Here is a 14448-nt window from a genome sequence, read left to right on the forward strand (position 1 = left end):
TTGAAGATGGCACAAGACTCATTTTAATAAATGTCAAACAATGGAAAATCCTGAACAGAATGTAACAGTATTACGAAAAGGAGTGTTGCTACTCACCATATATCAGAGATTATGAGTCACATATAGGCATAATAAAAAGACTACCACAATATAAGTTTTCAGCCAGCGCGCGCGCACACACACACACACACACACACACACACACACACACACACACACACACACACACACACGACTGTAGCCTCTGGCAACTAAAGCCACACTGCAAAAACAGCAGCAGCGCATGATGGGAGTGGCAACTGGGTGGAGGTAAGGAGGAGGTTGGGGCAGGGAGGGGAAGGGATAGTGAAGTGCTGCTGGGGAGTGCGCAGGGACGAGGTAGAGAAGAGGGCAGGACACCTAGCTGCAGTTGGGAGGTTCGAAAGAGGTCAGGGGAGAAGTGGAGCAGGGGTAGCGGAAATGGAGAGAAGTAAAAAGACTGGGTGCATTGGTGGAATGACGGCTGTGTAGTGATGCACTGGGAAAGGGAAGGGGCCAGATGATTGAGAACAATGACTAACGAAGGTTGGGGCAAGCAGGGTTACGGGAACGTAGGATATATTGCAGGGAGAGTTCCCATCTGCGCAATTCAGAAAAGCTGGTGTTGGTGGGAAGCATCTATACGGCATAGGCTGTGAAGCAGTCATTGAAATGAAGGATATTGTGTTGGGCAGTGTGCTCAGCAACAGGGTGGTCCACTTGTTTCTTGCCACAGTTTGTCAGTGGCCAAGATGCAAGACCTGTCCCATACATCCTCCCACCACCACCACCACCACCACCACCACCACCACCACCACTTGCTCCAGTCTGGTCACAAACATCACCTATCCCTTCAACGGCAGGGGTATCTATGTAGGCATGACAACAAACAAGCTGTCTGTCTGCATGAATGGCCACTGTCAAACTGTGGCCAAGAAACAAGTGGACCACCCTGTTGCTAAGCATGCTGCCCAACATGAAATCCTCCATTCCAATGACTGACTCACAGCCTGTGCCATATGGATCATTCCCACCAACACCAGCTTTTCTGAATTGCACAGGTGAGAACTCTCCCTGCAATATACTCATATCCTATGTTCCCATAACCCACCTGACCTCAATCCTCTTTAGTCATTGTTCTCACCCATCCAGCCCCTTCTCTTTCTCAATCCAGCACTACACAGCCCTCATTCCACCAATGCACCCAGTCTTTTTACTTCTCTCGTTTCCACAACCCCCCCCCCCCCCCCACACACACACACACACACACCACCACCTCTCCCCTGCCCTCCATCTAACCTCTCGGCTGCACCTAGTTGCCCTACCCTCTCTCCACCTTGTCCCCGTGTGCTCCCCAGCAGCACTTCATTGCCCTCTGTCCCTACTCTGCTATCCCTCCCCCTCCCCACCCCAGCCACCTCCTTACCCCTACCTAGTTGCCAATCCCATCATGAACTGCTGCTGTTGCTCACAGTGTGGCTTTAGCTGCCAGAGGCTGCAGTTACGTGTGTGTGAGTTGCATTTGCGCGTGCGGGCATGAATGTGTGTATTTTCGACAAAGGCCTTGTTGGCCGAAAGCTTATATTGTGACAGTCTTTTTGTTGTGCCTATCTGCGACTCAGCATCTGCGCTATATGGTGAATAGCAACTTTCCTTTTCATAATACTTTAGTAAATGTGTGTGCTGAAATGGCACAAGACTCATTTTAGTACATTTGTGTGCGTAAAACCATGCACTTTTGTCTGATTCCATCTTTTTCCCCATCTTCCTTGGACTTTCCTCAAGGGATGTGGGCTCCCAAAGTCTACTACCTCCTGGAAGGTGAACTAAACTTTTCCAAGTATCTTCCAGCAAATATAAGTACTTTTCAGATTACGGAAATTCTTTTACACGCTTCCTGGATCCATAAGCTTGATGTCTTTTTCATAATGCCAATAAGATGAAACATAATCAGTTTAGATCTTGTGTTTTATTATAATTGTAGTTGTTCATTTTTAGATTCTTCTTTCTAATGATGACTGCCCACTCACACTTTTTTTCAGGATTAGTATCTGCTATGGGCCCATATACAGGACGGTCAGAAACAGTCTGAAAAACTTTTAACATGCTGAGAAATAATTGTTTAAAAAACAGTCATTACTTTTCACTGTTTCTCAGTTAATTAGCATCAAAGTTAGCAAATCAGGCCATTGTGCGCGCAAATTCCGGTGGCCTCCCAGATATAATTTGTGTCAGTTGTTCTCATAGCATAGATGATAGCACATGAGACCGTTCAGCTTTTGGCTTGTGTCTGATCCCTACAACCATCCCATGTCCAATTTTTGTATCACTCTCTTGCTTGGTTTTAGAAAACCAAAAGAAGAACATGTTTTGCAGCACCATCTCTGGTAGGCCACTTCAATTTGTGCATGCAGTGGCCTGATTAGGTAACTTCAATGCTAATTAACTTTGAAACAGTGCACAGTATCAATTTTGTTTCTTAACATTTATTTCTCCACACAACCTACCCTGCAACACCCTCACAAGCTTTACACACTGTTTCTGACCACCCTGTATATTACTAAGTACTTTGGAGATTTGGGAATTGGTCTACACTGTGACTTCCTCAAAAGTAAAATAGGGAACAAAGTTGGTTAAATATAATAAATCTAAATTCTGCGCAAATTCCTAACGTTGAGTCCCATCAAATATTTTTTCTCATTTTAAGATTGAAGTTTTTTAAGATTTGTGCCTTGTTAGTGACTCAAGAAATTAAATTAATTCCGTAACACTCTATATCATGTAAAATCCTGCTGCTATGGGTCAACAATTGTGATGGAGTTTAAAGTGTTATGACAGTCTAGTTTGGAGTTTAGGCATTATAATCTGAACGAATGATGGAACCAATGAAAGCATAGCAAATCACCCTTTCGAATCCTCCCTACCATCATTAATATTATGCATTGTGGTTCTTTCATACCATTTTCTTTAAAGTTGTTATTTTAACTTCTCTTCCTTCTCTATATTCTGTGGAAAAGAATTTGCTCCTATTTAGTCACAAAGTGAAGCTTGGAAAAAATTTAATGGCTGTGATAGTTATAATGCCACGAACAGCAAAAATTACAATAATGCTATACTTTTTCTTATACATACCTGCCCAAGTTTATCTAACTTTGTATACGTTTCAATACGCCCAAATCCAATCTCTGAAAGTGATTGCCTTCTCGTAGCACGTGTGAGTGGACCCTCAATTGTAGGACTCACATTTTGCTTTGCAATAAAAGATTCCGGAAGATGAAGATCAGCAGGTAATGACAGTCGCTTGTTAATGTCTTGCTGCAAAATAATCACACACACATTCCATATAATACTATAAATGAAATTCCTGCAAGATTAAGTGCTGCTTTGTATGTATTGTTCTAGTAGTACTGTTGACACATTATAGTTAGCAAAATAAATGCCAGATTCAAATAATTAGCAAGAAATAACACACCACAATTCTGAAATCACAAAATGTAAAAACTTAACTAATTTCAGTATGTGCTATTTATAATGTCACAACAACCAGAGCTCATGCTTTTGTTTCCTCACGTATGACAAAAATTTTTGCTAACAATCACAATACTTTCCTTTCTTAAACTGAGGACATACAACCAAGCCTACTTCGTATTAGTAAACTAACCAGAAAAGTAGTATCTCATTACATCAACTCTGAGCACAGATGCTTATCACATAGAAATTAATATAAAGCTTTGAACGCCTTAAAATTTTTAAGCTAAAATCTATCTACAAGCATTTAAATTATGTCCTTTGTAACAAATAAATAAACAGAAAAAACTTTGTAATTCATGGAAAAGCAAGCATACGTTTCTAGTAAACAGATAAATTGTATAGCCAGCTGGCCGTAGTAGAGAGTACTGCATAAGCCTCTTAGGTAGCAAGCCAGTAGCCATATCCATACGCACTGCAAAATGCGTAAATTTTTAACATATATGTCCATTCTTCATTTTACTCATTTTCAGTGGAGGTTGAAATTTTGCAAATGGGGTCACCAATGACTTTACCAAGAATATTAAATGTTGCTTACAATGAGGTCTACTTCACGCCTTTCAAGCACTGATGACTATTTTTAAGCGGTTTTTTATCTATGTCATGGTGGGCACATGCACGTGCATGTATGTATTTGTTAACAATTGCTGCACTTGCCTCACATTCTCCCTCCTTTTTTAAAAAAAGCGCAAATTTGCGCCACAGGTCCTTAGACAACTGAACTGGATAAATACAGTAGGGTCATTCCATTGTCAATTTAACCAATTTGAGAAAATGTTCCGGCTGATAGTCTCAGATTTGGCTGAAATTTAGCACACCAATGCTACCAAGTGCGGAACACTCATGAACAAAATTTTAAGTTCCGCTGCCAACTAGTTCCACAATTATGGCTTGCGAAAGAAGGTGGCATGACCCGGAAATTGCAATCCGCAGCTGGCAATCTATCTTCAGACCCAACTTCAGGTCTTAATAACTTTGGAACTATTCTACACAGTCCAGTGAAATTTTTACAACCCAGTAACATCCACTTAGAGAACACACTCCATGAATCAAAACACCAACAACATATTTCTGAGGGAAAATAAAAAATTCCAAAATATGATTAAAAAATGTAATACGTTAAAAGGTACATATTGTAGGTGCCCTCTATGCCAAATATAATTCACTCAAAAAGGGTATAAATTTTTTGTGGTAAGCTTAATGTGGCCTAAACACACACAGACCTCATCTTGCCCATATCAGTCACACAAGCAGAGATACATGCACACGAGAATACAAAAATTTGAAAAATTACCTAAAAAACATGGATTTTCGAAGTGTAGTAGAACAAAAGGGACAAGTGATATCCAACCCAAATTTCAAACACTGCATAAGTAGACCATAATATAATATGTGGCAAAATTTCAACTTGTTATTGCAAGGCATTTGTGTACAATAAAAGTTGACGGAGATGTATTTGGTTACGTTTCTTTTAACACGATTTAGCAAGTAATAGTGATGATGCAGACAGCTTGTTTCAAATAAGGCTGCAGCAATTGTTGGGAGCCATTAGGCAACAGAAAGTTAAACAATGGTAGTTTTCAGGGACAGAATGAGTCATTGTTACGCAGGAACAACAAAGGAAATGAGCAACAATTACAGGTTACTCATGTTTTTAAGATTCTAGTTCGGACTGGTCAGTACTGTTGTGGAAAATCAGTATGGAGTCAGAAGAGCGTACTGGTGGTGCTTTTGTTCAAACAAGTTGCTGTATTGGTAGAGCACAAGCATCTGCATGTCATAAAACAACATGTGGAACAAAATGTGGCATTCGCTTTGTACTGCATGATCTGAATGAATCGGACCAAGATTTGTTGCTATGGAGATCCGGGATACACCATGTGGGCACAAGAAGTACAGTTCCATGAAACTTTAGTGTTTTTTATCATCATATGAAACTGTTTCTGGATAAGTATTCTTTCCTACAAAGAAGTTGTTTTAATCCATTTCGGATTCATACGAAGACAGTGAAGTGTAGCCTCAGAGAAATTGATATAATATCAGTATGGAAAGTGAATCTGTGCATGGGACTGTGCATGAAACCAGGACAAAAGTTATGATCCACGTGTGTTACACTGCTAAAAAATGATGAATATTCTGATAATTTACATGACAGTGATGAAGAGTATCAGCCACCTACAACCACAGCGGATGAGCAATTAAATACTTCAGTGACTGATCTTGGTTTGTCACACACAAAGTTGGAAAAAGAGACAGGCCCAGCTATGGTAGAAGAAAACTGCAAGAAGCTCAAACAGAATTAAAACACAAAATAGCTGACACACTAATGATGGAAGAGGAAGAACTATCTGCTCCAAAGGAACAGAAATCATGCCAGAAATGCTCTGATTTGGACAAAATTGTGCATGATTTGAAAGAAAAATGTGCCATATCCACACGCCAGAAAAAAGTAGCTATTCTTACCCTTGCATCTTCCAGCTGGTCTATTGACTACACTGCAAAGGAATTCAATGTTTCTACATATATGGTAAAGTAAGGTAGGAAAATAAAAGCAACCCAAGGAGTGCTTCCACAACTTCAGCAGGCTCAGGATAAGCAACTGAGTTCAGAAATAAAGGTGCTAGTGTCGAAGTTTTATGAAAATAATGACTACAGCCGAATAATGACTACAGCCAAATAATGCCTAGAAAAAAAAGACTATGTAACGGCAAAAATGGGAAATGTACATGTACAGATGCAAAAAAGACTGTTGCTATGCAACATATCAGAACTATATGTAGAATTCAAGGAAAAGTATCCCAATACCAAAGTAGGTTTATCATCTTTTTTCAATCTTCGGCCAAAATGGGTTGTGCCTGTAAGTGCAAGGGGCACACACAATGTTTGTGTACGTGAGACCCAACAAAATTCTAAGCTGATGTTTGCTGCTATAAAGGATTCTGGTCTGGATTACAAAGGTGCAATGAAGCTGCTAGTGTGTAACATCCATTCCTACCAGTGCATGATACACAGGTGTGAAAAGTGTCCTGGTAAGGCAAATCTTGCAGAACACATGAATAACAAACTGTATGGATGACGATCAACTTGTATCTTATAAACAATGGACACACATCGATTGCACAGGTCTTGAAACAAAGCAAAGTACAGTGGAAGATTTTTTGAAATGTGTTGTCAAAAAACAGACAAACTGACCACACACAGCTTCACAGCAACAGCACAATCGGCTTATCTCCAGTTTTGTAAGGATAATTTGAAACAAGATGAAATTATAGTAATACTAAACTTTTCTGAAAATTATGCATTTATAGTTCAAGATGCCATCCAAGGATATCATTGTGACAGCAGTCAAGCAACTCTCCAGCCATTTGCGATTTACTATAGAGGTGAATCGGGTGATGCGTCTGTCATGAACCTGTGCGTTTTTAGTGACTGTTTAATTCATGATGCCATTGCAGTTCATGCCCGCATTCGCACTGTCGTGGCATATGTGAAAAACAAGCTGCCTCACATACATTTTGCGAAATACTTCAGTGATGGGGCTGCTAGTCAGTACAAAAACTGTAAAAATCTCAAAAATTTATGCATGCATTACCATGATTTTCAGATTCACGCAGAATGGAATTTTTTCACAATCATGGTAAAAATGTATGTGATGGTACTGGTGCTACCATTAAGTGCATGGCATCACGAGCTAGTCTGCAGAACCCTAAAGAAGGTCACATTCTAACACCTTTTCAATTATTTACCCGGGTACAGAAAAATATCTCTGGCATACAATCATTCTATGTTTTGAAAGATGAGGTGAAATCAGTCAAAGAGTTGCTAAAAAGCAGACTAGAACACGTTAAAACTGTTGCCGGCACAAGGAGCCATCATCACTTCTCTCCAGCGGACTCTGACAATGTGCAGATGAGCAAACTGTCCGGTTATAACTATAGGTTCATGCACAACATGTGTCTTTACAGTGTGTCTGACTCAGGATTCAGAAGCAAAAGCAGCAACATACAACCAGGTTGCTATGTTATTGCTGATTATGATGACAAATGGTACTTAGGATGTGTTGCAGAGTGCTGTGAAGCAGAAGGTGATGTATTTGTGAACTTCATGGCACCAGCAGGACCAGCAAGATCATTTCATTGGCCACGTTTGGCAGACAAGTGTTGGATTCCTTTTAAACATATTCTTATGACAGTTCCAGTTCCTACCACAGTGTCAGGAAGACAGTACAATTTGCCCCTCAATGTACAGAGTACAGTAGCTAAAGTGTGGGAGAACTTCTGTTCGAAGCACAATCGACTGGTTTTTAGCAGTTAAGGTGCAGTAAACATTAATTAAAGGTTGTGTTAATCTGTCTATATGTTGTTGCTTAGTGATTAAACAGTTGTGGGAGAGGATACGAGAGGCAGAACAGTTTACGATATGTTTTTACAAAATTGGGTTGTGGAACAATGGCCACATCACCAAATACATCTGTCAACTTCCATTGTACACAAATTTCTTGCAATAACATGCTGAAATTTTGAGATATATATCATTATGGTCTACTTACGCAGTGTGTGAAATTTGGCTTGGATACCACTTGTCCCTTTTGTGATACCACACTTCGAAAATCCATGTTTTTTAGGTAATTTTTCAAATTTTTATATTCTCGTGTGCATGTAGCTCTGCTTGTGTGACTGATATGGGCAAGATGAGTTCTGTGTGTGTGTTTAGGCCACATTAAGCTAACCACAAAAATTTATATCCTTTTTGAGTGAATTATATTTGGCATAGAGGGCACCTACAATATGTACCTTTTAACGTATTACATTTTTTTAATCACATTTTGGAATTTTCTATTTTCCCTCAGAAATATGTTGTTGGTGTTTTGATTCATGGAGTGTGTTCTCTAGATGGATGTTACTGGGTTGTAAAAATTTCACTGGAGTGTGTAGAATAGTTTCAAAGTTATCAAGATCTGAAGATGGGTCTGAAGATAGATTGCCAGATGCGGGTTGCAATTTCTGGGTCACACCACCTTCTTTCACAAGCCATAATTGTGGAACTAATTGGCAGGGTAAACTAATACTTTGTACACGAGTGTTCCACACATGGTAGAATTAGTGTACTGAATTTCAGTCAAATCTGAGACAATGAGCTGGAGCTGGTTGAACGGGCATGGAATGACCCAGTAATATTTACAGAATAACCATGCAATTACTGTTAGTAAAAGAAAGACTATTTCACCACAGAAAAGTTTTTATTAACAATATGCCACAGAACGAACCCATGCTACGTGCCATATTTCTTCATCTGCTTCTCCACACAGTCACCATAAACATAAAATTGTACAATGCCAATTTAATAACTTATTCCCTTCCCTGTAGCCAACATTACAATCTCACTGTAAGAGAATGCAGCTCAAAGCGCACTACATGAGCCTTTACACACAGAGGAAGAACTATCATATGCCATGAAATGACTGTGATACGACTGAGTACATCTATACATACATATTCTATGCTTTCCAAAAGCTCTTTATCTATGATATGTGAATTTGGCCCACATTTATAAAACAGTATACATGTAAGTTTGAGTTTAAACTGACTAATTTTTTATAAGACAAATTTTGTACACTCTTCGCATTGCATACAGAGATGTCTAAATCAACACTGCATGAAGCTACATATATATTAACTCGCAAGAACATAATTTGGATCTAGTAAACTTGAAAATCAACATTAGTGTCTCTCATATATATCACGCTTCATACGCTAACAATGTTACTGTGATCAGTAAGTCAGGCTTTCACTGAAATTCAAAGCGCCATCAACAAGTTCTCCTGGATGCATATTTGAAGCATTACAGCTGCTCCAATCTTCCGATATCAGTACAAGAATGATAAAAATTTATCATTAGAGATCAGTATAAAAACAAATGTTTAAAGTGATGTTAAACTGACTCCAAGTCACGAAAAATGGTGGGCAAAGTACTGCTTTTCTCTTTGGCAGTGTTAATCTCTGAGATAACAATGACAACTCTGAATTAAACTACAATTGGAACAATATCTTTCATCCTGGACCTTCCATTGAAGTTATTCCTACATTGACTTTCCATAATATTCTAGTAGTTAACACAAGAAATTATATTTCGTGAATTCAGAAAGTCTTCAACTGCATAATTCAATCTTTTCTATAAAATCTGTTCCCCAATGTGACAACAGGTAAAAAAAAAATAAATAAACAAATAAATAAAAATAAAAAATAAAATTACCACTACACGAGACGTCATGTATGTACATATAAGTCTAATGATAATCATTCAGTAAAATCCAATGGCCACTTAATTATGATGAACATTTTTATACACTGATAAAGTAAGGCAGAAACACATTCCTGACCTTCAAAATATCCCTAAATAAACTTCTGCATACCTCACTCAGTCTCCGACATTTTGGACGAAGTTTCACAGGAGCTGGAGACATTACTTCATCTGAAGTTCCTGATGCCTCTTCTGATTCTCCATCAGATCCAAACCGTCGATTCTCATACACTACACCTTAAAACATAATTTTGGTACTGACTTAATGATGCAATTTATACATTTTTACAACTATAAATTTCATAGGGGTCAATCCAAATGAAGTGATCCAATAAAAATTAAGTTGGTTGCCTGACCATTTTTAAATGTTTTAATTTTTTTATGTGTGATTACTCTATAATTGAGAACTTCAAAACAATTGTTTTTAAAAAATTACCTTTCACCTTTACTGAATGGCGGCCATTTTCATTTGTAAGCGCGCACAACATTGCACGATTGTTTCTAGAAAAGTGTCCTCTACAACATTATCTATTACACAAAATACCCTAAATTCAAAAATAACCACTCAAAATTACCTGCAAAGTTTGGTATCCAAATTTTCAAAAATCCACTTCTTAGTCTCAAAAATTACAAACAAGGAGTGATTTATGAGAGTCCATTTTTTTCCTATACATAGATATCATACACTACTAGCCTCATATAGAGCAAGAACATTTACAAATGTTTCCTTAATTTTTTGTGAATTTGTGAAGTTTGAAAATTTTCATTTTTTGCGAAGTTTGGGGTTAATTATCTCAGGTGGGACTGAATATAAAAATATGATTTTTGCACAGTTTGTACACCTATATGATAGCAACATGCTGGAAAATTTCAACACTGATATCTGACTGTGAACGAAGATATGAATTTTTGAAAATGAGGAGATAATCCACATTACTCTACAAATGATCTTATGGCTGTTGCCTATTTATGTGTGACATGGGTGGGATATAATCAATTATTATTGAAGTAAGGTACTGAATTATATGCAAAAAGTGGAAACATCACTGAAATTAACATTTATATTATTTTGACATGCTTAAAATAAATATTTTCAATTAACATCCTTCAAGATGCGACTGTTTCTAAACCTGGTGGTGAATGTTAAGAACACTTATTTCTTCAGGCAGCTTCTGTGATATATAATAAGACCTCCTAGTTGTTGTGGTAAGTTCAAGCACTGAAAGTTTCCTTAAAACATGTTTCACTGGTATCCAAACTTTGTCACTAGTAGATTTCTTGAATGATGTTCTTGGGCCAGTGGGGTGGTAAAAATGCACAAAAACATCATTGTTTTTTAAACTTATTCTTTAAACCTCTGCAAGTCACCACTGTCCATCATACAAACATACCACTATGTCATTCCACGTTAAAGACAGTGATGAAACTTTACTGACGCAATGATACTCATAAATTCTGGTTTCTGATGTTACATAGCATCGAACTAAGTTTTTTGCAAATGTCAAGGAATTTGCGAAAATGCCTTGTTCCTTTTATTGCTAATGTAGTTTTCAAATCTGGTTTGAAGTGTTGTTTTCATATGCAGAACCACTTCTTCTTTCTTGATCAGAAAATAGGTAATGCCTTTCATATTATCCTTGCAAAAGACATACATGTCCTGTACTGTGAGAATTTGGTCTGTAGTTGATCTTTGTAGGCTGACTTTACTTACTTCACCTTTTGTTGTACCTCCTACTCCATCACACGCATTTTTACCATGGCAAGATGCAAAAAAGTGCCACTCAGCCTCCGACCCAAAGTCTACTTTGTGGTTGCACAGATTTGAAAAATTCTTTTTGTTCTTATACTGACTAACACTTCCACCTGAAAAGTATATCAGCTTCTCAACCTTGGGAAAATTTTCTTTTATGTAATTTATTACATACTTTTGAAACACATGTACAGCCAAAGTGTTGTGCTCCAAGTAGTTGCTTAGAATGCAAATTGAAGAACTGGAAACTTCCTCTTTCTCATTTTTGAAGTAGAGAATAAATGGATGCACTGTTGCCTGGTCATTGACCCAGTGGTACCTTTGTATTGCATCCTGAAGCACAAATGTAAAATTTTCTGCAAAATCAGCTAGCAATATGCATTCAGTTTCATGAAGTTGAGCTTTTTTGTCCTTCAAAAACTTACTTTGGATTTTAGAAACATAGTGGTGACTTTTGAGTTTTTGTAAGTTATCAATTAAAGATTCAAAGTACTCTTCCTCAGATTTAACCATTGTTATCATTTCTGTCCTATCAGTTGTGACCCACTGTTTGAAGGTCATACTGTCTGGCATTTCCTTATCATATTCGTGAAACAATTCAATAACAGTTTCCTTACCAGGGCATTTATTACACAAACTCATCATGCAGTCATAACTGTTAGTGTCACAGACCATTAAATCTAGTAACTCTTTGTAGTTAAGATCACTGAGTTTTGCACCCGCAATCATCAGTTTGACATTTTGATGATATAAACAACCACATACAGAGTGTATCTCTGAGGATCCAGCCAAAATACACCGCTTAGGGCAGAGATCACAAAATTTTGACCTTCCAATTTTGCATTCACAATGAGAATTTTTGAAAGCTACATAAAGTTCATTTAAATTTGACAGCACTAGTCGTTTCTGCTTTGTTACTTTAATTCCATTTATAACAACTCTTTTGCAATCTTTGCAACCTGGGCACATTCTACTGTTTTCCTCATCTTCAAAAAAATTGCTGAATCTTTTTAATTGTTTCTTCACTTATACCTACTCCTTTCTTATTTCCTAAAACTGGAAGAATGCCTTGCTCTTTCACTAATTTTTGGGTTAGTTTAACCAAACGATGAGAAACGTTGAATTAATGAACTATTCCTTCTCTTGACCATGAGTCAGGGACCAAACTTAAAATTTTAACTTTCTCCTCTTTAGATGTCACTGAACATTTAATTTTTAATTTCTCTATAAAGCTCAAATATCCAGTGTCAGATTATGCTGGTGGTAGGTTTTCTTCTTCTTCTTCTTCTTCTTCTTCTTCTTCTTCTTCTTCTTCAGAAATAATGTTGGTATCTGCATTATTAAAGCATGATTCGAAGTCTTTTATAATTTTGTCTGAAATTTGTTGCACCTTATTTTCAATAGCTGCTTTTCTTTTTCTGCTACTTAATTTTATTATTTTTGAAGCAGGAGATATGTCTAACTTAGAACAAGCAAAATCCAATATGCTAACAGCTTCCTCATTACGAATATAAATGTCATTAACAAGGTTACATGATTCTGGTTCTGGATTCACAACAAATATTTTTGAGTAACAATTTGGGCACAGGGAATTTCCAGGAATCATATTATGTTTCACTTGGGAAGCTATTTCACTCTCACATAACAAGAACAAATGTTCAAGTTTTATTTCCCTCAAACCTTTAGTAATAGGCTTTTTATGAACTTTCAGTGGATCACAGCACTCTCTTCCAAAAATGTGGTTGTACTTCAGAATATATTTCTTCTCATGATACTCACACACTGATGTTACAGAAGAACTTACTCAAAATTTAAACAAAGTTTGTCTAACTTAATCAAAGTCATTGACATTTTTCAAGTATTTTGAAACTGAACCATAAACTGTTTTGTGACACACTTCACTTGCTATCTGTCCAACAGAGCACTGTTAATCCCTGTTATTGCATTCCAGTTAATCTCTCAAAATTAGCCGGCCGCTGTGGCCGAACGGTTCTAGGCGCTTCAGTCCGGAACCATCCTGCCTCGGGCATGGATGTGTGTGATGTCCTTAGGTTAGTTAGGTTTAAGTAGTTCTAAGTCTAGGGGACTGATGACCTGAGATGTTGAGTCCCATAGTGCTCAGAGCCATTTCATTTCTCAAAATTAATTACAAATTACACACAAAACAAAGCACATAACACATTCTACACTCTTGATGAAGTATGTAGATTCACTCTAACAGAGGTTTCAGAACAGGCTGACTACAACAGTGCCACACCCAGCAATAATGTACTTCTTTATTGACAATAAACCTAAACGTAAATGGGCATTTTTATTACCATAGACAAAAGCGAAAGTTCCTATTGTTTAATATTGCATTATGAAAAATAAATAAACTAAATGAATATTGGGTGATGGTGTTAACTAAATATATGTCACAATTAAATTTTATTAGAATGAAACAATAAACCATTTAAATATGCAACAGCCATAAGATCAGTTGTAGAGTAATGTGAATTATTTACTCATTTCAAAAATTCTTATATTTGTTCATAGTCAGATACCAATGTTGAAATTTTTACAATATGTTGCTATCATATAGGTGTATAAACCGTGCAAAAATCATATTTTTTATATTCAGTCCTACCTGAGATAACTAACCCCAAACTTTACAAAAAATGAAAATTTTCAAATTCCAAAAATTCATAAAAAAATTAAGGAAACATTTGTAAATGTTCTTGCTCTATATGAGGCTAGTAGTGTATGATATTTAACTATAGGGAAAAATAGACTCTCAGAAATCACTCCTTGTTTGTTATTTTTGGGACTAAAAAGTGGATTTTGAAAATTTTGATACCAAACTTTGGAGGTAA

General features: G+C 37.1%; 1 protein-coding gene across 2 annotated transcripts in view; it reads right to left on the reverse strand.

Moving 5' to 3' along the window:
- LOC124555034 (cyclin-dependent kinase 17-like) overlaps positions 1-14448 on the reverse strand; it is a 204598-nt gene that overhangs the window by 68794 nt on the left and 121356 nt on the right. For both annotated transcript variants that reach the window (XM_047128796.1, XM_047128797.1), the window contains 2 exons: positions 9959-10083; positions 3151-3333 (listed from right to left, as the gene is read on the reverse strand). In XM_047128796.1, coding sequence (XP_046984752.1) covers positions 3151-3333; positions 9959-10083 — 308 coding nt within the window. The remainder of the gene's footprint in view (positions 1-3150; positions 3334-9958; positions 10084-14448) is intronic.

The sequence above is a fragment of the Schistocerca americana genome, chromosome X (assembly GCF_021461395.2).
Source record: "Schistocerca americana isolate TAMUIC-IGC-003095 chromosome X, iqSchAmer2.1, whole genome shotgun sequence".
NCBI lineage: Eukaryota > Metazoa > Arthropoda > Insecta > Orthoptera > Acrididae > Schistocerca > Schistocerca americana.